This window comes from Engystomops pustulosus, chromosome 1 (genome assembly GCF_040894005.1).
Source record: "Engystomops pustulosus chromosome 1, aEngPut4.maternal, whole genome shotgun sequence".
Classification (NCBI taxonomy): Eukaryota; Metazoa; Chordata; class Amphibia; order Anura; family Leptodactylidae; genus Engystomops; species Engystomops pustulosus.
The window spans coordinates 10289040-10314810 of NC_092411.1; the positions used below are offsets into that span (position 1 = coordinate 10289040).

Consider the following 25771-nt stretch of genomic DNA (forward strand, 5'->3'; position numbering starts at 1 on the left):
CACATGTAGAAATCACAAGAGCTTCCAGCCACCACTAGGTGGCGATCCATAGGTACATGCAGACAAGCCATTGAAGCCACCGAGCAATCTACAGGCACACAAAGCCACCGAATCCAGCACTAGGTGGCGCTTCATAGACATCCATAAAGGCAACCACTAGGTGGCATCCCACAGGCACAAAGAGAAAAGCCACCACTATGGAGCGATCCATAGGCGCACAGGCCAGAAAGTATACAGGCCAGAAAGTCCACTAGGTGGCGATCTATAGGTACATACAGACAAGCCATGGAACCTACCATAGGCACAATGAGCCCACCACTAAAGGGCGATCCATAAAGGCACACAAAAAGGCATCCACCGGGGGGCAATGAAAAAGCACCCGCAGAAGGGCCACTAAGCCCCTCAGTACGGTTTTTGCTGTGGGATTCCATAGTACTTGCTGTGTAGGTGGTGTTAGTCTTTATCTTGAGCTCTGGAATACCATCATGTACCAGAAATGTATTAAGGCATTACTGAACTAAACCCAGAACCCCAGTGAATCTTGTGAGGACCATTGGCTCACGCACCTCCACCTGTAACACTACTGGATCTCAGCTCGTCTATACAAGGCACAGAGTCGCTATTGGGGACCCCTCTGATTGCATTAAATTCCTTAAAGGGGTTTTCCCACAAACTAAAGTTGGGCCCTATCCATGGGACAGGATCTGTGGGGGTCTCAGCACTGAGGGTCCAACCGACCGCCAGACTAATGGAGCAGTCGGCCGCGCGTAACCGTTCTGCTCCATTAATTTCTATGGCGCTGATGGAAATTGCAGAACGCTGCGCTCACCGATCTCACCGACGCACCCCGTGTTTTCGCGATCTGGGGGGGGGGGGGGGTCGGTGGTTCTCAGCACTGACACCCCCTCTGATCTGCAAGTTGGGCCCTATTCACGGGATATGGCTTAACTTTAGTTTGAGGGAAAACCCCTTTAGGGTTGCATGCCTGTACATTACTCCACCACCCATTACCCCCATATGGTAATATACAGACACTCCAGTTATGGGGGTACAGTACATGATGTCTGTCACCAAGTAAATGCAACACCCATGGGCGTCCAGTTCTGTGACTGATCCCCAAACATCTGCTCGTCTGGGACACCATCCATTCAACGCAACTAAAGAAGTGACTGCACACAAAGTTTCAATGATAAATCTCACACTCCCAGCTCCAGGTCAGAGCTATGAGTTTCCATGGTTACAGACTACACTCTCCATGCGCTGGCACACAGATACTTGGCTCATAATTACTTACAGAGCATAAGGAACATTCTAGGATTTAACCAACGACCACCTATCCTGGGAGACATATGAGACGACAGGTGATGCGACACCCACTGCCCCTGCCGATCAGTAGCACTACACAGGACTGTGGTGTCCCATGTCTGCAGCTCAGTCCCATTCAGGCATCCACTACACAACATGTGGCGCAGCACTTGGTGACCAGGGCAGAGAACACAACGGTCTTACCGCCGGACTACTCCTGCAAGCTGGCCATAGGGGTCTGTCCTGAGAGGACCACTACTAGGTTTCCACAGGCATCATAATAGAAGAAACCTGAGTAGAGTTGGGACCTTCCTCCGCTATGACAGCACCAAGGGTCCGAAAATAACTCCGCAGGTCACTGGCGTTCTCGTAAATCCCTCGCTTCGAGGGATCTTCACTTAGGAAGCCACAGAAGTGCTGATGTCTTATGAGGTCATTGACTAAGGAGGAGACCGCAGGCTCGTACCGGCTAAAGTCTACAAACCTGCAGACCGTAAGTCCTGTGCAGGGAGATGAAACCCCACTGCGGGAGCAAGGCCTTTATACCCGGGTCAGAGGGAATACGGAACAGGAAGGGCAACAGGCGACGTCCGTATCCCCGGCAACATCATGGGGTCGATTGATGAGACTCTGGATACACCACAGATATTTGTAGAGGGAATTGTCGGGTGGAATGGCTCGATAACGGATCCCAGATTTAATCAATCGTCCTACAGAAGGACTAGAAACTGGCTGATAACAGCAAGCAATAGTATCAGTCCTCCTGCTCCAAAAGGAAACAACTCATTAACATTATGGCAAGACGACTCCTCACCTTTACAGGGCTGATAACAGGGAGCACTAGCCTGCAGTCACCCTCCCGGCAGACAGAACTTGCATTTCATCTCCTTCCACCCTGTTCTGGCTGATAACAGAGAGTAATAGACCGCTGTATATTCAACAACCTATAGGTAGCAGCACAAACTGTAAGAAAGTCTCAGCAGGTGCCCAGTCACTGGAAAATCAATGCTGGGAAAGGTCCAGAACCGAGAAGAGACAGAACAATCTAATATCGGATATTTATTTACAAGAAGTAATTACAGTAACAAAATGTTCAGAAGAACAAAGGCCGGACCCTCCGTTCTCTACAGATCGGGGCGGCGCCGGTGCTGATCACAATCACGGCCGGTTCCGTGTTCCTGTCTATGAATCTCCCAGAATGTGTTTATAAGTTTGTACAGCACCCGGTACCTACATCGGACCCTCCCTCAGCCGGTTCTGGGTCGTCTTTCACTGAAGTTTTTACTTTTTCCCAATAAAGCTCCAGTGTCGGATGATTGTGTGCTGCATTCTCTGCCATGGACCTTCCACTGACAAAGTTCTAGGTGCTCTTCAGTCTAATAGTCCTGTGATCAGGCTGATACCAGGGAGTAATAGCCTGCAGTCGCCTGCACTAGGCTGAGCTGGCTGATACCAGGGAGTAATAGCCTGCAGTCACCTAAACTAGGCTGATACCAGGGAGTAATAGCTTTCAGTCACCTGCAATAGGCTGATGTCAGAGAGTAATAGCCTGCAGTCACCTGCAACAGGGTGATATCAGGGAGTAATAGCCTGCAGTCACCTGCAACAGGGTGATATCAGGGAGTAATAGCCTGCAGTCACCTGCACTAGGCTGAGCTGGCTGATACCAGAGAACAATAGCCGCCAGTGATGGAGCTGGGGCAGAGCTCAGCGTCAGGCCCGATCTATGGGACGCCTGTATAGCGCCCAGGTGACAGGTTATAGCAGCGGTGGTGCCCCGGCAGAGCCCCCCCGGGCCCGGGCTGCAGCCCCTCACAGCCGTCCTGTGTCATCCTGCCTCAGGCCTCAGCGCGGCCTCCTCCGCTCCAGCCACTTACCGGCTCGGGAGTCAGTGAGCGCCCAGAGCCCTCCGTGCGCCGCCGGTCAGACACATCGCTCCCCCGCCTCAGCTTCCGCCGCCTCCGGATACTTAGCTCCGCCAAGATGTCATCGCACTGCCGCTCGATCCGCTCCAACAGTCACTTCCGGTGCAGAGGGAAAGGGCGGCGACACATGCCTACCGACCAATAAAAATAAAGCAAGTGGGCGGAGCGGAGGACTCTTCACCACAAAGGGCATTCAGGGACGAGTCTGCGACTCGATGGTATTAACTGACAAGTAGGAAGTGACGAGCTGTGACGTCGACCTTCAGAGGAGGGGGGAGCGATCGCGCCATATTGGTGGAGGCAATGTGGAAAACCGGAAGTGGTTTCTAGGTGAGTGTTATGGGAAACTACGATTACATCTATATATCTTTATTATACGTCACAGTGTGTAATAATGACCGAACCTGCGCCCGGGCCTGAGGAAAACTATGCGTCCCATAAACAACAGATATGTATAGTGACCCTGAAGAGTCTGAGATGTGGGTCATGCAGCTACCTGTAATCATGTAATGTTACTGTACTGCTGAGCTGCACTCACTATTCTGCTGCTGGTGCAGTCACTGTGTACATACATAACATTACTTATCCTGTACTGATCCTGAGTTACATCCTGTATTATACCCCAGAGCTCCACTCACTATTCTGCTGCTGGTGCAGTCACTGTGTACATACATGACATTACTTATCCTGTACTGATCCTGAGTTACATCCTGTATTATACACCAGAGCTCCACTCACTATTCTGCTGCTGGTGCAGTCACTGTGTACATACATGACATTACTTATCCTGTACTGATCCTGAGTTACATCCTGTATTATACTCCAGAACTGCACTCACTATTCTGCTGCTGGTGCAGTCACTGTGTACATACATGACATTACTTATCCTGTATTATACCCCAGAGCTGCACTCACTATTCTGCTGCTGGTGCAGTCACTGTGTACATACATGACATTACTTATCCTGTACTGATCCTGAGTTACATCCTGTATTATACTCCAGAGCTGCACTCACTATTCTGCTGCTGGTGCAGTCACTGTGTACATACATGACATTACTTATCCTGTACTGATCCTGAGTTACATCCTGTATTATACTCCAGAGCTGCACTCACTATTCTGCTGCTGGTGCAGTCACTGTGTACACACATGGCATTACTTATCCTGTACTGATCCTGAGTTACATCCTGTATTATACCCCAGAGCTGCACTCACTATTCTGCTGGCGCGGTCACTGTGTACATACATGACATTACTTATCCTGTACTGATCCTGAGTTACATCCTGTATTATACCCCAGAGCTGCACTCACTATTCTGCTGCTGGTGCAGTCACTGTGTACATACATGACATTACTTATCCTGTACTGATCCTGAGTTACATCCTGTATTATACCCCAGAGCTGCACTCACTATTCTGCTGCTGGTGCAGTCACTGTGTACATACATGACATTACTTATCCTGTACTGATCCTGAGTTACATCCTGTATTATACTCCAGAGCTGAACTCACTATTCTGCTACTGGTGCAGTCACTGTGTACATACATGACATTACTTATCCTGTACTGATCCTGAGTTACATCCTGTATTATACTCCAGAGCTGAACTCACTATTCTGCTACTGGTGCAGTCACTGTGTACATACATGACATTACTTATCCTGTACTGATCCTGAGTTACATCCTGTATTATACTCCAGAGCTGCACTCACTGTTCTGCTGCTGGTGCAGTCACTGTGTACATACATGACATTACTTATCCTGTACTAATCCTGAGTTACATCCTGTATTATACCCCAGAGCTGCACTCAATATTCTGCTGCTGGTGCAGTCACTGTGTACATACATGACATTACTGATCCTGAGTTACATCCTGTATTATACTCCAGAGCTGCACTCACTATTCTGCTGCTGGTGCAGTCACTGTGTACATACATGACATTACTTATCCTGTACTGATCCTGAGTTACATCCTGTATTATACTCCAGAGCTGCACTCACTATTCTGCTGCTGGTGCAGTCACTGTGTACATACATGACATTACTTATCCTATATTGATCCTGAGTTACATCCTGTATTATACTCCAGAGCTGCACTCACTATTCTGCTGCTGGTGCAGTCACTGTGTACATACATGACATTACTTATCCTGTACTGATCCTGAGTTACATCCTGTATTATACCCCAGAGCTGCACTCACTATTCTGCTGCTGGTGCAGTCACTGTGTACATACATGACATTACTTATCCTGTACTGATCCTGAGTTACATCCTGTATTATACCCCAGAGCTGCACTCACTATTCTGCTGCTGGTGCAGTCACTGTGTACATACATGACATTACTTATCCTGTACTCATCCTGAGTTACATCCTGTATTATACTCCAGAGCTGCACTCACTATTCTGCTGCTGCTGGTGCAGTCACTGTGTACATACATGACATTACTTATCCTATACTGATCTTGAGTTACATCCTGTATTATACCCCAGAGCTGCACTCACTATTCTGCTGCTGGTGCAGTCACTGTGTACATACATGACATTACTTATCCTGTACTGATCCTGAGTTTTGTCCCTTGTCCTAGGATCTGAGGGAGGAAGCTGTGCTCCGCTTTTCCCCACACGTGTCTGACAGATGGCTGTCTCGCTGATAAGAAGAGGTATACGAGGTGTATGTTTGACGTCTTGGTGTTACAGGAGTAACGTTGGGTCCCGGTCGTCTCGGGTCTCCGCAGACTTCAGTCAGCACAGTCCCGGGAGTCTACGGAGCGATGATGATGGTGGCAGCAGGACGACCCCCAGTAACTCTGGTATTTATAGACCCATATAAAACTTTCTGTGTTGCTGTCTGTATTCTGTACATTGTTGCCAATGTCTGTATTTTTCCTGGGAGTTTGAAGGGAACCTGTCAGCAGAGTTCTGCACACCTGAGTGACCCCTGCAGCAGGATCATCATCACTTTTTAACTAATTCCAATTTTTAATATCCAAATAAGTCATCAGTGTCCACAGGGGGCGGTGCTGAGCTGTGACTCATTCTGCTTGTGATTTAAATGTCCAAACCTTGTATCTAAATCTTGCGCATGCGTCGCTGTGAAGCACCATACTCCCGGCTTCGGGAGGACTAGTACGTATACGCCAACCTACTGGAGCTGGAAGTACATGCCCACTCTGCTCGCCCTCTTATATTACACCCAGCAACGTATTCGCACCAGGCCTCCATGAGAAGGGGCTATTAAGAACCAAAGCAGCGCATGCACAGAATTTGCTTGCGAGGCCCATGCAGAAAGGGGCGGATTAGGACTGCAGAAATGAGCTTAGAGATTCCCTTTATATACTAATTTTAAAATTTTATGTATTTTGTAACTTATTTGCTAGTATTTTCTGTTTAGCCACCTCCCAGTCAGATGAGGACGGTCCAGCAAAAGATCCGCACGAGGAGACGTAAGTGTAAAAATCCTGGACCTAATGTATAAGGCTACAAGGTCAGTTTAAGAGAATCTGTCTCCAGGTTTTATCCCACTAAACCTTCGAAGGTCGGGGATGAAAGATTTCCCTTTTGTATGTGAAATCTCGTCTGTTTACCTATGAAAAAAAAAATATCTCCTCCAAAGTCAGACAAATATGACTCTTCTCTCTGCATTTTCACATGAGATGAGTCAAGTTTAGTAGTTGAAGTTGCAGTGTCACTTAAGAAACCCCGATCTCCTGTTCTGTAGCAACTAGAAACATGCTGTTTATGCCAAGATAAGAATCTCCTCTTTCAGTTAGCTTTGTGAGCTACAGGACCAAAGATACAGACAGGTAAAGCGTGGTTGTAAATGGAAACTGTAAATACAGATCCAGTTCCTGCCTTATTTTTACCGCCTGTATGGCCAATAATGTAGCTCACAGAAATGTAAGCCTGATGTGATCTGAAAGATGAGATTCTTATCTTTAATATGACACCAGCAGCATGTTTTTAGGTGCTATAGGACAGAAGATAGGGGCTTCTGAAGAGTCACTACCCCTGCAACCACTAAACTTGACTCATTTTGTCTGAAAATGAGGTGAGAAGAGTCATATTTGCTTGACTTTGGGGGGATGTCATAGTTGGGGGAGATGTTTTATAGGTAAATGGGTGAAATTTCACATAAGAGGGAATTATAGAAAGTACATTTTACAAAGGGGATATCAAGTAAACCTCTGGGAGAATTATGTTCTACTATTAGGGTTATGCCCAACATGAGATTAGGGGTCTAGAAAGGGGAGTGGGGAGGTGGGTGTTTATACATTGCTCTCTCTTTTCACTTTTTTGGGGCAGCTCTGGAGGTGACCTGTGACACGTTGGGGTAATATGTGTCTTCTCTGTACCCTTAGGGTGGATGTCATATTTGTGGACCGGGAAGGCAAGCGGATCCCTGTAAAAGGGAAGTTGGGGGAGAGTGTGTTGTACCTTGCTCATAGGTATGACATAGACCTGGAAGGTAAGTCCATTGGTCAGCGCTCAGATATCCGCCGCTCAGTTCTTCCTCTGTGGCTCGTTCCATCATGTTCTCCCTCGTACACACAGGAGCCTGTGAGTCGTCTCTCGCCTGCTCCACCTGCCACGTCTACGTCAGCACAGAGTATTTCGATAAACTTCCTGACCCGGACGAAAGGTATGAAATATTCCTCCGTATAGTGTATTTATCAAAATTACTGCAATTGGGAAGTGTTGGTGAATGCGCACTCACTGCAGGAAGGTGAGGAGGATCCAGCACTGCCAGACCCTCCTGGTCTCTGTCCTGGATTTTGGATGAAGCGCTGACAAAGCATTTCACCCGATCTCTCGGAGAGGAGCTCCTCCACACTGCTCTTAATGTGACTGTAGAGAAGCCTAGAGTTTTGTACCTGGCGTCGAACTCGCATCAAACTCACATTGTGTACTTGCTGCAATATCCGGCCCCAACTCTCAGAAACCGCAAGTGACCTGCTAATGCATCAAGCTCCCTTGTGGGAGGCCTTATAGTGGCCTTAAATTTGGTACATTTTTCCCCTTTCCTGATCCGATTGCTTGAGCCCAATTCATACAGACCAGAGCGCTCCGATCGCTTGTATGTGGGGTAATGGAGGTCTGGCTGGTGATTTGCTTTGGGGAAGCCATGATGAGAACAGGGACCTACAAGGACATTTCCAGAATTCTATCTGTTGTACTTCAATGGGGCACTTATGGCCCCCCATATCTGTTTTATTGGGGACTCCAGTGATCAGACACCATGACAACCCCTTTAGACTAATAAATTGTAGGGTTTGGGTTGAAATTAGTTACCCCACAGGGTAAGGGTTACAGTCCGGAGCAAAGGTAGATGCCCTGTACTAGCACCATCTAGTGGACACACATGTAACAGCGTTTCCTCCGTATTGCTATGATATCGCTCTCTCTCTCTGCTGTCCTCAGGGAAGACGATATGCTGGACATGGCTCCAATGCTTCAAGAAAACTCCAGACTCGGATGCCAGATCATCCTTACCAAAGAACTGGACGGAGCAGAATTTACTCTCCCTAAAATAACCAGAAACTTTTACGTGGACGGCCACGTGCCGAAGCCGCACTGATGACAATTGGTTGTTCTATAACGTAACGCACAAGAGGAGATGTTACTGGTGGCGTCTGTGCCGATGACTACATCCCTCCACTAGGGGGCGCTTCACCCACACATTTTTTTAAAGCCGATAACCAAAAATGATGATTATTATTTATGGATTTATTATATGATGTGGAAGAGACTGGTCCAGTGACCGTGCTGGACACCCCTGTCTATATGGATGTGCCCGCTCCGTATATTGTCATATCCTGATGACACCTCCCAATCCCATACAGAAGAAGCCACAATATCATCCCAAGGGGTATGTAGACTTTTGCAGCGCCTCTAGGGCTCCAGTGCAATAAAATAAGACATTTTGATAAAACCACCTTATGTATGCAGCTCCCATGCAGAACTGTAGGTGTCCGGGAATACAGATCACATATGAAGTGTCAATCATGTATCATTTCACCTTCTCTGCTCTTCAGTCTTCATGAGTGACGGGCGGTAGAAGATGGGACACGTGACTACAGGATTGGCGTTGTATGTAGTCGCCAAATAGGGGATCAGTATCAGTTTGGTGCTCAGACCCACCCCCACTGATCAGATTGCAGCGTTTGGCCAAGCATCGTGGTCCGTTCATTCATTAAAGGGTTAACGTAACAAGGTGATCAGTGAGGGTCCGGCCATTAGTAAGATTGGGACCCTGCAATGCTGTAATCGGTGCTTGTTGGACCCTTACGGATCACCTGGTTTTCCCCCATCTTGTGTGATCAGAGATAACATATACTTGGAGGTTTGTCCCAAGTGGTTTTACCGCACCTAAATCCTAGGCCCCTAACGCAGAGAAATTTCTAGAATTCCCTCTTTTATGTGAAATCTCCCCCAAAGTCAGGTAAATCTGACTCTTCTTTATCTCATTTTCACATGAGATGAGTCAAGTTTAGAGGTTTCAGGGGGAGAGTCACTGCAGAAGCCCCTATCTTCTGTTCTCTTTACATCATGTTTAGGATAAGAATCTCATCTTGCAGATCCCATCAGGCTTGTGGTTCTGGGTGCTACAGAACTGGACATACAGGCAGTTAAAAAAAATAGGCAGGAACTGGATCTTTATCTGCAGCTTACATTTCGAGCTGTTTTTAGCTGCCTGTATCTCTAGTTCTGTAGCTGTAAGTCTGGTGTGATATGTAAGATGAGAGCCTTATCTTTAAAATGACACCAGCAGCATGTTTTCAGGTGCTATCACAAGAAAAAAAAAGTTTTGTACCATGTTAGCCAGTTGAAGAAATTCCTGTTGCTTATATAGGTCAAATAAAGTCACCTTCTTGAGATTGTGATACCATCTTATATTTCAGCTTTCGGGACGTCTATGGTCCCTTCGTCAGGCCTGGTATGACAGTCTTCCTGAAGTGACACAGATCTTATACAGCATGCATTTCTTCTCTATTAATGGTGTATAAGATCTGTGTCAGACTGTCATACCTGCCTGATGAAGGGACCATAGCCGTCCCGACAGCTTGTAACATCTTATATCTCAGTTAGCCATTAAGGTATCACAATCTCAAGAAGTTAACTTTATTTTACCTATCAAAAGCAACAGGAATTCCCAGGTGCTATAGAACAGAAGACGAGGGATTCAGAACTGACACTTCTCCTGCAACCACTAAATTTGACTCATCTCATGTGAAAATGAGGTGAGAAGAGTCATTTTTGCCTGACTTTGGGGGGATGTTTATAGGTAAATGAGATTTCACATAAAGGAAGGACATTTCATTCCCTACCTGAGGGGTTTGGTGGAGTGTAACCTGGTAACAGGTTCTCTTTAACAAAGCGCTGTTCATTGTATAGTGGCCGCGCTTGGTATTACAGGTCAGTCCCATTCACTGATCAGCCTGAAGAAGCTGATTGGTGGGAGTTCTGCGTGTTAGACCCCTCCAATCTTATACTGATCATCTCTTATAAGGATATGGCATCAATATTTTAATCCTGGTGAACACTAGTTACAAAGTTGCCTCCTGGACCATTATAGAAATTGGTTGCAAAAGTCTAGTCCCCCTTTAACCAAAAGCTCTTGTTTTAGTAAGACTGGAAGGGGCAATTTTAAATGTGCCTAAAGGTGGGTCCTGCAGGAAGCAGTAAGAGCCCCACCCATCCCTGCACCCATCCCTGCACCCATCCCTGCATGTGTGATTTCAGCCCAAGGTTACTGGTAAAAACATTATTTATTTCTTATTAAATTGGGCAGAAAACGCCTATACCCCCTGATGTCCCACCATCACACAGCTACACCCCCAGGGCCTTCATTAGAGGCAGTGATCATGCAGGGGATGGGGGTAATTGCAATGATTTTTCAGTTTTGCAAACGTCAGTGCAGAAAGGGTTAATCACTTTTCATCTCGAATGTTACCTAATGAGTAGGAGCAGCACACATTTAGGGGGTCATCCTCCCAAAGGGGTTTTACCAGTTGAGGTTTTCTTGTAGACGGTGTTGGCAGCAGGTGTACCGGATCCTCACACTGCTGTGCTCTTCATTCTTGGTATTGTGCTCTCCTGGGCTGTAGAGGGCTTCTGGTTGAATACAGCAGTCACTCATAGCAGAGGAAAGGGGCTGTAAAGAAGCTCAATGAAGAGATCTAAGCTAAGTCCAGCTACAATGCTGGAACAGAACATCCGCCTAGTACAGTCTTGTGATATAAATCCATACAGGCGGTCACCTACTAAACACCCGACTTACAGACGACCCCTAGTTACAAACGGACCTCTGGATGTTGGTAATTTACTGTACTTTAGCCTTAGGCTACAATAAACAGATATAACAGTTATCAAAGCTTTATTGATAAACCTGGTTCTTATGACAATCCAACAATTTTAAAATCCAATTATCAAAGAGACCAAAAAATATTTGTCTGAATCTACAATTATAAAATATACAGTTCCAACTTACATACAAATTCAACCTAAGAACAAACCTACAGAACCTATCTTCTCTGTAATCTGGGGACTGCCTGTAATTCACAGTCCTGCTGCTACGATTACACATCTCTCCAGGGACAATAGCTAACACTGACTGCAGAGAGCTCAGAGCACAGCAGAGTGAGGAAACAACCCTTGGTGTAATCTTGGGATATAAATCCACATTTCACAGTCCTGCTGCTACTGACTGCTGGTATTACACATCTCTCCAATACCTAACACTGGCTGCAGTGGACATGTAGACTACAACATAGAGCAGGTGCTGCAGTGCAGGATTTAATAATAATTATTTATATAGCACACACAGATTCCGCAGCGCTGCACAAAGCATGCCAAATCAGTCCCTGTCCCCATTGGGCTCACAATCTAATGAACCTACCAGTATGTTTTTTGGAGTGTGGGAGGAAACCAGAGGACCTGGTGGAAACCCATGCAAACAAGATTTGGACTCCTTTAAATAGCAAATGACAACCCCTTTAAGGCTGGGGACACTGTTATTGTGGTAGCTGCAGTTATCACTGTAGATTGTTCCAGATAAGTCGCTGCTATCCCTCCCCTTGTGCCCCCAGCTTCATTCTCTTGGCATTGGAGTTGGTCCTCATTCCAGTGAATAGGACCGAGGGGCCGCATCAGACACAGATCAGGGGCAGAGGGGACGCTGATCACTTACTTTTTTTTTTGGTAAAATTTTTTATTACTGTTAAGTGGACATTGAGGTATTTTCCAGGGTGTGGAGGTGCAGTTGACCCCTTACAATACATTGGTGGCTCCATCCAGTGCATAACATTGTACCAGGGCAGGGGGCACATCCTGTGCGGTAATGTAATCTCGTGCCAACGCTGCTGTAACGCACAGAGAGGCCCCAATAGGGAGTCTTATACTCTGTATATATGTGCAAGTCCGTGGGAATATAGGCGTCATGGAGGGCACCCGGAGGCTTCCAAGGTTAGAAGGTGAAACATCTCGCCAAAGTCTTAAAAATCCACTTGCGTTTCATGTACACAGCTCCTATGCTCCCCTATGTGTCCTCCATAGCTGACACCAAGCTCTATAGTCACTTGCGCTACTTATGCAAGAGGGAACCCAGGTCCCAGCGCTGCAAGGCTGTAATGCTAACCACTAAGCCACCAATGCATTATGCCACTTCTGAGAAATTCCCAGTTAAAGAGGACCTGTCACCCCGAAAAAGAGGTCGGATCCTCATATCTGGGGAGCTGCAGTCGGCGTTATTCATAAAGGGGCCGGCTGGCACGCCCCTGCCACCAATAGGAGAAGCCAGCAGCATGTATTGCGTAATCGCTGCCGGCCGAATGTTATATATATTCGTCCGGCACTGTCAATAAGCCCGTCATGTGAATAAGCGCCGTGCCGCTGTTAGTGGAACAGCGGCGGCACGGCAGAGAGCCGGCAGCGATTATGCAATACATGCTGCCGGCTTCTCCTATTGGTCCTAGGCGACAGGGGGCGTGCTGGGGGTGTGTCGGCCGCCCCCCTAATGAATAACGCCGACTGCAGCTCCCCAGATATGAGGATCCGACCTCTTATTTAAAACTCCTTTACGATCATAGATTTAAAAAGAAATTGCTGGCCAGAAAGGGGATAGGGAGCAAGTTATGTGGGGCACATTTGGGGGAGGGGGGGGGGTTGGCCTTTTTCGGGGTGACAGGTCCTCTTTAACTCCGTATGCTATTGAGGCAGTTGGTGCGCCCGAGCGTGTCTGTAGCACCATTATTCCTGTATCCTCTCCAGAAGATTTGTCTCGTGAAAAGTCACAGGATGACACTAGAAGAAGAGGGAAGTTATTTAGGCCAGAACAGAAGTGCTAAGGACACGGCCCGAGTGCACCAACTGCCTCATTAGCATAAAGAGTCAACTGGGTCTATCTTGATACGATCATAATAGACACAAATAAAAAGTAAGTTGGAAATCGCAGCGCGTTTCTCTACAACATGCCAGCTGATTATAACTCTCGGTGGAGTAGGTACAATCCCTTTAAGCTGCCTATCCCCTATGAGTGGCTGTTGCATGGATAGATATAGGTTTGCTTTGGAGCTGTATCCATAGATGATTGTTTAGAAAAAAAATCTCCCATCAGAATCCATCCTGATAAACCAGGGACATTACTCATAGATCCAGGCACCAGGACTGTGGTATCTTCTTATATTCAATATCCTTGGTCTCCTTCCTTCTAATATTTAGCTGATTTGGTGAACCATTCCAAATTGAAGATTCATAGGCTGTTACACTGTGCAGCACTTCCCACTATGTGAGATTACATCAGGGAGAGGAGACCGTGTAACAGCCTGTGAAGCTGCAGCACATAGGGGCTCTGAACACTCCCTAGAGCGCTTCTGGCTCATTAGAATAATTGTAAAAGTTGATTTTTAGAAGGGGGGAAAAAAAAAGCCATGGATAATAAAATAAGAAAATTCTCACAGTCCCGGTGCCTGGATCTAGGAGGAAGCGTATCTGGGTTAACATTTTGATAGATTTCTATTATTTCCATCATTTTGATAGATTTTAAAAGGAATTAAAAAAAGTTTTATAAAGTGATTTATAGGAGATGGCATGAAGGTGCTTGTTCTGTGCAGTCCCCATACAGGGCCGTATAATGGGGTCTGGTTGGGATGCAGGGACGCTGTGTGGCATAACAATGATACTCTGTCCTCTAGCAGTGGGTGCAGGACAATAGACTTGTGGTCAGGCCGACACCGCGGTATCATAGATCATACGATAGATCAGCTGTGGTCAGTCTGGGATTTGTAGTGGCCACACACAGATGTCCGAATTAGATGTCACTTGGTGCAGATTCCTTGCGGAAACTTCCATTCATCTGAATGACGATTTCTCCAAGAGCCATTTCGGAGGCTGTGACTTTACCCTTTAGTGTTTTTAATGCTTATTGCTGCTTTAGGTGAGAGCGACATAACGTGCACTAATACAGGAACGTGGCGGTGCCTTAGTACGTGGCTCTATTATACAGCGATATCTCCAGCAGCTGCTGGACAGGATGGATACTGAGACTTTTCTATGTTTTAGTCTAATAAGGTCATGATGTACACAGCTTGTAAATAAAGTTATTTTATGCACTAGTCTGTGTCATTTATCATGGTATATACTTCTCTGTATACACAGCTTCCACCCTACTATACTCCTAGCCCCCTCCAGTAGAGGATGAAATGTCCTGCCTAGAATTCCCTCTTACTTCACATCCATTTTCCTATAAATTATCATATAACAATGAGCAGAGAAGAGTCATGTTTTACCAAAGATGAGTCAAGTTTAAAGCCCCTATATTTGGTTCTATAGCACCTACATTACAGATAAGACTATCATCTGTCACATCAGGCTTGTGGTTCTTTGAGCTACAGAAGGGGAGATTAACGATTTTAGGGTCTATCTTATGTAGTTAGATTCTTTTCTGAACAGGGAAATTAAAAACCTAAAAACGTACAGGAAAAGTGCCACAGGGCATCTGCTAGTTGGGTTTGTTCCACCATCAGACATTTGTAATACGGGACATATTATAGCCATTAGGGTGGCAGAAGAAATCATATTAAGAAGGGGTTAAAATAAGCAAGTTATAAGTGGAAAGACAGAGACTGTACAGGTGAGAAGAGAACAAACCGTAGAACTACCCAATATTATCTCTAGGAATTATCCCTTATGGGCTGTAACAGGGGGGTGGGGCGGGGAATTGGTCCACATACACAAGACCTAGTGACTGCAGGACACTGGGACACAATGACCTCATGCCCAGCCGGTATAACTAGGGTCACACGAGAAGAGACGCCGGCTGTGCCCACATTTTAAACGAAACCTACCATGTGATGTGATGCATTATGAAGCAAACATACCTGGAGACTGCTGTAGCTACACTGATGCAGGATCATATCTTGGTTAATCCCTGGGCTGAGTGGTTTTGCTGATAAAACAGATATAACATTATGATAATGAAGCTCTGTGGCTTCTATATCTGCTCTGGAGCTTGCTTTCCCGCTTCTCATAGCAGGAGAGTTTCTCTCTGATTGCATCATCATCTCCTGCCAGACAGAATAATCAATTGCTGCACCATCCCCAGCTGCTGTGTATGAGTCATGCAGCTCAGGTTGATTAGTGCTTGACTAGTAATGCTTAGTCATGTATTACTTTCAGCCATTTGTATTTCCAAGCTCCGTAAGCCAGCCTGACCCAGCTTTCCCAAGGTCCTGAATGGTATAATTGTTTTTTCAGCAAAACCACTCAGCTCAGCTTAACCAAGATATGATCTTGCATCAGTGTAGCTACAGCAGTCAAGGTATGTTTGCTTCATAATGCATCACATCTAATGGTAGGTTCCCTTTAACACTCAATGTAAACTCTGGGTGTGAACACAGCCTGAAGTCATGGAGCGGATTGCCACCTGCAGCAGGGGTGTGAGAAGGAATACTACAGTATTAGGGCGCATGCACCCGAGAGAAGGAGCAAGTGCTGCTCCCCCCACCATAGAAAAATGAGCAGCCGGCGCCAAAACACGGCAGAATATAAGACATGTCCCATATTTCTCATGGTGCGGTAAGACCTGGCGCCATAGGCGTCAATGGGAACCTATCTGCACCCGGATATTGGTCCCCATTACGTGCGTGTGAATGAGCCCGTAGTCACAGCTCTGGTATATTATACACAAAACTTTATTACACAGCAAAGACAATACAACATTTTCTATCTTCACCTTACAGGAAATCCTATAAATGTCCATATAAGAAATATGTAAATGGCACCACGTGTCCGGCTTCCGGATCTACCCGCTGCTACCTACCCCCCAATAGCAGTCTGTATATGACAAATGGCTTCCTACTGCAAGGTTTGTGCCTCTAGCAGGTAGATACAGCGGCTCCGGGACCTCTATGGGATCCGTCTCTTCTGCTCTGGTAACGCAAACTCCATCATGTCCACCTTCATGTTCAGCTCGTCCTCAGTCGCTTTCTAGCAAAAGATACAGAAAAGTAACAGAAGGATCCGGCCGATAGCGGCAGCCGCATGTAAAGGATATTACACTGCAGTATAACGGATACAATACAGTTCCTATCCGCCAAATAAGACCCCCATAACGTGAAGCGACCAAGGACGACCCCGTCCTGGTACTTACAAGCTCGCGCTTTGCTTCCTCGATCTTCACCTTCACCAGGGATGGATTCTGGAATACACAGAAATGTAAGAACAACCATAAAGAAGTGCGATTCTAAGTGTGTATATAACAAATATATAAAAATCCATATTTCCCAATAAAGTTGTAAAAAAAAAAAAAAAAAATCCTCCCCCACTACACTGAAAAACATCACCCTAGTCGCCCCATTCAATCATGGAGATACCATGATATAGGTTAAAAGGACATCATCACCAGGATGAAGGATTGTAAACCAAGCACACTGACATACTGGTGTGCGCCCGCTTCTGGCAGGATATGTTCTTTTAGCTTCTTATGCTCTTGTTTTTAAGAAAAAGGCGCTTTAAAAATTATGCAAATGAGACCAAGGGCTTCAGGCTCCATTCATTCCTATGGAGCACCATTTGCATAATTAAAAAAAAAAAAAAACAAAAAAAAACAAAAACACACACACTCTTAAAAACCAGGGCAAGAAGCTAAAAGAACAGCAGGTCCGGCCAGAGGGGGCGCACACCGGTATGTCAGTGTGCTTGGCTTACAGTCCTTTAATATATTATAAAATTATTCACATTTTTTTACAAATTTGCATAAAAATGGCTTTTCAGACATTTAAGAGCCATTTTTCCCTTCCACCACAGGGAATAACGGTTGTTATAGTTTGACAGATCGGGATGCAGCGATAGCAAACAGGTTTAGGATTTTAGTTGTTTATTTTTGTATCAGTTCTAGGGAAAGGGGGGGGGGGGGGGGGGGGAGATATGATTTTTTTACAATTTTTTTTTAGACCCCAGAAGGATACTTTAACCCAAAAATAAAATTATAACAATATAATGAACTATAGATTAAAAAAAATGTTTTATTTTTTGCATCTTTAACGCCAAGGCCCTTTTTTGTTTCTGCGTTTCCATTTTTCACTCCCCACCTTCAAAAATCTATCATTTTTATTTTTCCATGTACAGAGCTGTGTTTGGGCTTGTTTTCTGCATAACAAATTGCACTTCATAGTGACGGTATTTAATATTTCATGCCATGTGCTGGGAAGCGGGGGGGGAAAAAAAAAAAAAAATCCAAATGCAGTGAAATTGGTGAAAAACCTCATGGGTTTTTTTTTTTTTTTTCCCCCGGTTTTCACTGTGCTCCCCAAACGACGTCTCCTTTATTCTTTGGGTCGGCTTTAAATATTTTCCATTACGGGGTTAAATGCCGGGAATAACAGTTATTCTATATTAATAGATCGGAAATTTTAGGATACGGCGATACCTTAACAAGTTTTTGATTTTTACGTCCGTTTTAGAGAATGGGGGGGAGGGGGGTGCATTTGATTTTTTTTTTTCCTTTATTTATTTTTTACTATTTTCTAGATACTCTAGGGTACTTTAACCCTAGGTTGTCTGATTGATCTTACCATATACTGCCTTACTACAGTATATGGGGATTTTCCATAACATCTATTATAATGTGCAAAGCGTGAAAAGTCCAGCTTTGTTGGACCCGAAGTTGTCATGTCCATACAACCTTAGCCGGCGTACTAATACGTCACATGTAAGTAAGGGGTTAAAGGAAATCTCCCATGAAAATCCATCCTGATAAACCAGGGACATTACTCATAGATCCAGGCACCGGGACTGTGGTATCTGCTCATATTTATTATCCATGGTCTCCTCCTTTCTAACATCAACTTTTATAATTATGCAAATGAGCCAGAAGGTCTCTGAAGGTAAAGTTTCTTGTGCTGTAGCTTCACAGTGGGAGGGAAGTGCTCCAGTACAGTGCAACAGCCTGTAAAGCTACAGCACAGAGGGGCTCTGGTAAATTATTATTTAGCATAATTGTGAAAGTTGAGGCCATGGATAACAGATATAAGGAGATACCACAGTCCCGGTGCCTGGATCTATGAGTAATGTCCCTGGTTTATCAGGATGGATTCTGATGGGAGGTTTCCAAAATAATTAAAAAAAAAAAAAAAAACAAACCTTAAATATTTGTTAATTTTATTAGGCACGACCAAAAAAAATAAAAAAAAAATAATGACCCTTGACCCTTTTGCCCACAAATTCACTATAAATCCGGTCAGTGAAGCCTTTTCAGTCCTCGTTATTACAGGGTAGCAATGTTTTGCCCCCAGGGTTTACAATGCTGTGGGAATGTTTCGTGACTAACAGCCCCCATGCACGTAAATAGTAATTGCTACCAACAGCACCCAGTTAGGCTGAACGTTATGTGGGTGCAAATATTCCCTTTTAATGCGTTGCTAGTCTGAGACAAATCTCAGATTCCGGAATATGGCAGTGGAGAATGGGATTGTCAGGCACAAAAATGGTCATAAAAAAAACAAAAAAAAAAAAAAAACCAAATAAAACAAGTTCTTTTTACAGAAAAGTCTTTAAAACTCTTCCACACATCCCATCAATTTAAAGAGAACCTTTCGGGGCAATTTCAGACACCAAACTAACAGCAGGTTCTTGTGGACAAGAGATTTAACTACCCCAATTGCCCTGTATTATTTCTGTCTGGGCCAAAAATAATAAAATTCTTCTGCTTCATTCAGTGACACCGGCCCACCCCGTCTCCCCGAAAATAAGACAGTCTCTTGTATTCATTTTTGCTCCTATAGAGGCACTAGGTCTTATTTTCAGGGGATTCTTATTTTTCCCATGAACAAGTATTTACATTTATCGTTCTAACCTCCTTATGACTCTCCAAATTCTGAATTTCATGCTGTATTTCTTGTGACTCCATTTCTATTAGAATCATTGGCCCCAATATCTCATGTTTAGTAAAAGCACGTTCCATAAATGACCCTTCTTATCCTTGTAGCTGCTGGGATCACATTTGCAGCACAACAGCCAGTGATTTAATTCCTTGAATTCTTCCCCATGGCACAATCTTCTGGGGGGAGCTGCTGCAATGACTGCCGCTAGGTCTTATTTTCAGGGGAGGACTTATATTTCTAAGCCTGAACAATGTTGTACTAGGTCTTATTTTCGGGGGATGTCTTATTTTAGGGGAAACAGGGTAGTACACACAACATGCAATTAAGTCAGGGTGGACTACGTCGGCTTCAATGGAGCATTTAATTAGGGATATGCATCAGACCAATTAGTAAGTGCTTTTTGTTTTTTATATTATTAATGAGGATTCGGGGCCATTTGGGACACTTCAAAATAAAGTCAACGAGGACACATGGATAGTTTAGCAACCCAAATTGCCTTGACAGGTTTCACTTTAAAAACTTAGACCTGTTACTTACAGGTGCAAGGTCCAGGTAGGATTTCAGCTTCTCCTTTGTAGCTGTGGATTGCGCTTTGAGTTCCGTTAATGTCTGAAGATAAAATAGAAAAAAAATTGTCATCTTCAAGAACTGATTTGCTGCATAAACAAGAAAAAAAAAAAAAAAAAAAAACCACCACACACCACATTTCAAATACCTACTTCAGACAACGACATCAGAGACTTATGGGTCAAGGAGTCCTCCAGCCCGGTAGCCGTCAGCTCATCCTACAGGGGCAACAAACAAAAAACTTGACCATGATTTGAGATTCCTTGGAAACATGTCCTTATGTGCCATTAAAAGATTCTCATCTTTAAAATGACACAAGAACTCTTTCTAGGTTCAGAAGATACATTTGTAACTAGGGCCGATATTCAGAGAATTATCGAACGAGTTATTTAAGAGTTAATAAGGGGGGAGTATTGCACCTACTTTAGCCGTCTGGATCTTGTACTTATATTCCTCAGATTTCGCTTTCAGTTTTGTCAGGTTTTGCATTTTGATTTCTAATTTGGCCTTCTCCGTGCTGCACTGCTCCTCCGCTTTCTTCAGATCCCTTGAAATATCACATGAACAACTTAAAGGGGACCACCGTGTAAAATTTGCACATAACTTAGAGTATATTGTATGTACCGTGCTACACGCAATGTTAGAGCTATAAAACGTAACCTGCACCATGTATGGAGACTACACAGACACTCACTTTTCCAGGGTCTTCTCCAGCACCAGAGCATCTGTCAGTTTCTGTCTCAGACTTCTCAGATCAGTCTCCAGCTCTAGATTTTTGATCTCCAACGTCGCTAGTTTAGCGCTCAACTCATTGACTGCAGGAATAAAACTGCAGGAACAAAAGAGATTCACATCAACGGATACTGCAGAGTATTAGATGCCGGCAGCAACATGTGTGGTGTATATTCAGGATCTACACTCACAATTCTACTGGTCATGACTAGTAATTATAGTATACTGCAAGCTTTACCAAGTATTCTGGAGTATAATACAGGATGTAACTCAGGATCAGTACAGGATATGTAATGTCATGTATGTACACAGTGACTGCACCAGCGGCAGAATAGTGAGTGCAGCTCTGGGGTATAATACAGGATGTAACTCAGGATCAGTACAGGATAAGTAATGTCATGTATGTACACAGTGACTGCATTAGCAGAACAGTGAGTGCAGCTCTGGAGTATAATACAGGATGTAACTCAGGATCAGTACAGGATAAGTAATGTCATGTATGTACACAGTGACTGCACCAGCAGCAGAATAGTGAGTGCAGCTCTGGGGTATAATACAGGATGTAACTCAGGATCAGTACAGGATAAGTAATGTCATGTATGTTCACAGTGACTGCACCAGCAGCAGAATAGTGAGTGCAGCTCTGGAGTATAATACAGGATGTAACTCAGGATCAGTACAGGATATGTAATGTCATGTATGTACACAGTGACTGCACCAGCAGCAGAATAGTGAGTGCAGCTCTGGAGTATAATACAGGATGTAACTCAGGATCAGTACAGGACAAGTAATGTCATGTATGTACACAGTGACTGCACCAGCAGCAGAATAGTGAGTGCAGCTCTGGGGTATAATACAGGATGTAACTCAGGATCAGTACAGGATAAGTGATGTCATGTATGTACACAGTGACTGCACCAGCAGCAGAATAGTGAGTACAGCTCTGGGGTATAATACAGGATGTAACTCAAGATCAGTATAGGATAAGTAATGTCATGTATGTACACAGTGACTGCACCAGCAGCAGAATAGTGAGTGCAGCTCTGGGGTATAATACAGGATGTAACTCAAGAGGGAATAGCCACACACATTCATAACCACATGTACCTGGACAGTGAAGAATCCTTTAATTCTAACGCGACGCAGCTATCAACTATTTGATTCAGGTAAGTGTGGCCCATACGTGACAGGTTGGTATAGGAGGGACCCAGACTGTCTGTGAGCAGCTCCTGGAAGTAGGTGGCTGTAGGAATAAACAGAAATTATGCACAAGATTAAAGGGAACCGATCACCACATTCCCCACATGACAATTGCATTGTTGGTTTCTCATGTCTGCGTAGTATAGGTTGGCTATACTCATAGTGTATGTTACCCGGCTCCCTGCCAAGCTCCCACACTGGGGCAGGAATTCACAATCATACAGACGTCTGCTCCTGGATCTTCTCCCCAGCCCGCACGCCCCGGTCTCTCCCTTTGACGTTACGGGGGGCGGCAGCAATGAACCGGGGGAGGGATGGCTACTCCCTAGCCGTCGCCCATCCTGCCCCCAGGACTCAGTGAGGGACACTTACAGGGAGCCAGCTAATATACACTATACGAGTATAGAAAACCTAAACTACTCACAGAAAACTATGCAATTATAGGCGATTGTGAACGGTGCTGGTTTTATGGCATTTACGGTGATTAAGAAATTAAGGCTTAACCCCTTCACAGCTGGACCATTTCATTGCTTCTCACAACTATCCAATAGCTTTTGGGGGGTTGTGGTGACAGGTTTTCTTTAAGGGGGCTAAAGGTGATAGGTGGTCTGGGTACATGAGGTCCCATCCCCCTGTTTGTAAGGTTGGTAGACCCCACGGTCACATACACAGGAAATATTGGGAATGAAGCTGCTGGTGAGATATGAAGTTTTGTGGTCCTGATCCTGATGATGGTTTAGAGGCCCCCGAACCTACTGACAGGACATTAGTCTAACTACTGCAGGTAAGTGGTCACCTTCAACCATGATCTCCGCCGACTTCAGCCTGTGATCCTCCAAGACATGGGTCAGATCTTTGTCCCGGGTCTCGTTCCACTTGGCCATATAATAGAGCAGCTCCACCGTGCGGGAGTTCACCTCATAGGGCGGCAGCGACCTCTCAGCATAGAATCTCTTCAGCCACAGAATTATCTGCCCAGATAGAACAACAAAAGTTATTCATCATCCTCACGTACTATACTTTTCATAGTGTTCATTATTCTGAGCACTCTGCTTGCTGTCAGTGAATAAAAACCAGACCTCATCCTAGATTAAGCATTCTCCTCCGCTGAGGATTTGTTACAATGTAACAGGGAAATGCAGCAGTCTGACACATCATAGAACACAGACATCCTATACAGACTGTTACTGCATGCTGGGACTTGTAGTCCTCCGACATGACAGCAGCAGCGACCCCCTCCCCTGGTGGTCACCTTCGTGCTCTTCTCGTCCATGTCTCCTCCAGCGCCTGAAATCTCCCGCCACCGCGGCTTCTCTGTAACTCCTACAAACATATGACAGCCCGTTAGCCAATCAGCGGTGGGAGGGCTGTGTCACGTGACCCGACGTGAAATCCCGAGCGCGCGGCCATCTTGGTTGAGGAAGGTATGGAACGCCGCTATCGGGATTTCTTGCTCTTCTGCGCGTGCGCCGTTATTTAGCCGATTTTGCCGTCGGGTCAGCGCAGAGTGGACACGGATTATTTCATAGTTTTCAAGCCGCTCAATTATAGCAAACTCCGTGTTCTGCTGTAAATATGGACTGTTATGCTAGTTTTTAGATGAAAACTTTTGCCTCCCAACTTTTGGGCTAGAGAAAGAGGTTGCCCTACTCTCGAACATTGTATAATATTGTCCTTAAAGGGAACCTACCACCACGATTCTACTTATAAAGGTAGATCGGGTGGTAGGTGGATGTATGGGACATGAGGATAGCCCTATTTTGGGCTAATCCTCACGTCCCGGTTATCTTTAAGAAAACTTTAAGGCCGGCGCCACACAGGGCGCTTTGTCTGCGCTTGCAAACGCAGACAAAGTCGCGCCCACCGGGGCGGGCCTCGGCCCGATCGCATCGGCGTTTCTATGGAAACGCCTGCGATCGGAAACGAGCCGCCGGTGTTTCGCATTAAATTAACGCAAAACACCGGCGGCTCGTTCCCGATCGCAGGCGTTTCCATAGAAACGCCGATGCGATCGGGCCGAGGCCCGCCCCGGTGGGCGCGACTTTGTCTGCGTTTGCGTTTGCAAGCGCAGACAAAGCGCCCTGTGTGGCGCCGGCCTAATACGCCGATATGTAATTTATTTTAAGCGGCTACTGGGCCGTGGAGTAGCCGGACATGAGGCTACACGTCGCTGATACTCCACGCCCCAGTAGCCTCCTTTCTCTGCCTACTACTGCATCTTCGGCGCGCAACTCCTTGTAGCTGCACGCCCTCGTCCGAAAACCCGGTATCTGCGCATGCGCAGAACAAGGCTGGAGCTACTGCGCATGTGCAGATGCCGGGTACTCGGTAGTGATTTGAGTCACTGTTGCCTTTCTATCAGCTCGAACCAGTCTGCCCATTCTCCTCTGACCTCTGGCATCAACAAGGCATTTCCGCCCACAGAACTGCCGCTCACTGGATGTTTTTTCTTTTTCGGACCATTCTCTGTAAACCCTAGAGATGGTTGTGCGTGAAAATCCCAGTAGATCAGCAGTTTCTGAAATACTCAGACCAGCCCTTCTGGCACCAACAACCATGCCACGTTCAAAGGCCACAAATCACCTTTCTTCCCCATACTGATGCTCGGGAGAACTGCAGGAGATTGTCTTGACCATGTCTACATGCCTAAATGCACTGAGTTGCCGCCATGTGATTGGCTGATTAGAAATTAAGTGTTAACGAGCAGTTGGACAGGTGTACCTAATAAAGTGGCCGGTGAGTGTAGATTGCCCAAGCTATCTGTACTCCTACCCTCTTTCCCCTGTCCTCCATCCTCCTCATATTGTGGCCTCCTGTCCGCCATCCTCCTCATTCTGTGGCCTCCTGTTCTCCATCCTCCTCATCCTGTGACCTCCTGTCCTCCATCCCCCTCATACTGTGGCCTCCTGTCCTCCATCCTCCTCCTCATACTGTGACCTCCTGTCCTCCATCCTCCTCATACTGTGACCTCCTGTCCTCCATCCTCCTCATACTCTGGCCTCCTGTCCTCCATCCTCCTCATACTGTGGCCTCCTGTCCTCCATCCTCCTCATACTGTGGCCTCCTGTCCTCCATCCTCCTCATACTGTGGCCTCCTGTCCTCCATCCTCCTCATCCTGTCACCTCCTGTTCTCCATCCTCCTCATATTGTGGCCTCTTGTCCTCCATCCTCCTCATACTGTGGCCTCCTGTCCTCCATCCTCCTCATACTGTGGCCTCCTGTCCTCCATCCTCCTCATACTGTAGCCTCCTGTCCTCCATCCTCCTCATACTGTGGTCACTGTTCTCCATCCTCCTCATACTGTGGCCTCCTGTCCTCCATCCTCCTCATACTGTAGCCTCCTGTCCTCCATCCTCCTCATACTGTAGCCTCCTGTCCTCCATCCTCCTCATACTGTGTCCTCCTGCCCTCCATCCTCCTCATACTGTGGCCTCCTGTCCTCCATCCTCCTCATACTGTAGCCTCCTGTCCTCCATCCTCCTCATACTGTGGCCTCCTGTCCTCCATCCTCCTCATACTGTGTCATCCTGTCCTCCATCCTCCTCATATTGTGGCCTCCTGTCCTCCATCCTCCTCATACTGTGGCCTCCTGTCCTCCATCCTCCTCATACTGTGGCCTCCTGTCCTCCATCCTCCTCATATTGTGGCCTCCTGTCCTCCATC

At 45.9% G+C, this 25771-nt stretch overlaps 3 protein-coding genes across 7 annotated transcripts in view; 1 reads left to right on the forward strand and 2 right to left on the reverse strand.

Moving 5' to 3' along the window:
• ARK2N (arkadia (RNF111) N-terminal like PKA signaling regulator 2N) overlaps positions 1-3392 on the reverse strand; it is a 32242-nt gene extending 28850 nt beyond the window's left edge. The window contains exon 1 of one of the 3 annotated variants that reach the window (XM_072133005.1): positions 3183-3382. The gene's annotated coding sequence lies outside the window, so the exon portion shown is untranslated. Of the gene's footprint in view, positions 1-3182 lie in introns of all 3 variants that reach the window. The other 2 variants (XM_072133017.1, XM_072133012.1) reach the window with 2 other exon arrangements.
• On the forward strand, positions 3118-13284 carry FDX2 (ferredoxin 2). Of its 3 annotated transcripts, none has more exons than XM_072133026.1 (6): positions 3118-3560; positions 5818-6042; positions 6624-6675; positions 7591-7697; positions 7784-7871; positions 8651-12999. In XM_072133026.1, exons 2-6 carry the CDS (start codon positions 5868-5870, stop codon positions 8805-8807), a joined length of 579 nt encoding a protein of 192 aa, XP_071989127.1. In that variant the 5' UTR covers positions 3118-3560; positions 5818-5867; the 3' UTR covers positions 8808-12999. The 3 variants fall into 3 exon arrangements, with proteins under 3 accessions (XP_071989127.1, XP_071989133.1, XP_071989137.1); XM_072133032.1 differs by lacking the exon at positions 3118-3560 and adding an exon at positions 3609-3709 and having other exon boundaries at positions 8651-13283; XM_072133036.1 differs by lacking the exon at positions 3118-3560 and adding an exon at positions 3628-3736 and having other exon boundaries at positions 8651-13284.
• A 3112-nt stretch (positions 13285-16396) lies between these two features.
• On the reverse strand, positions 16397-23510 carry HAUS1 (HAUS augmin like complex subunit 1). The gene is made up of 9 exons (XM_072156393.1): positions 23360-23510; positions 22904-23078; positions 22015-22150; positions 20870-21004; positions 20599-20722; positions 20328-20393; positions 20146-20217; positions 16878-16925; positions 16397-16714 (listed from the first exon to the last, which is right to left on the reverse strand). The coding sequence occupies exons 1-9, from the start codon at positions 23438-23440 to the stop codon at positions 16634-16636; spliced, it is 918 nt and encodes a 305-aa protein (XP_072012494.1). The 5' UTR covers positions 23441-23510; the 3' UTR covers positions 16397-16633.
• Between the last annotated feature and the right edge of the window lie 2261 nt (positions 23511-25771).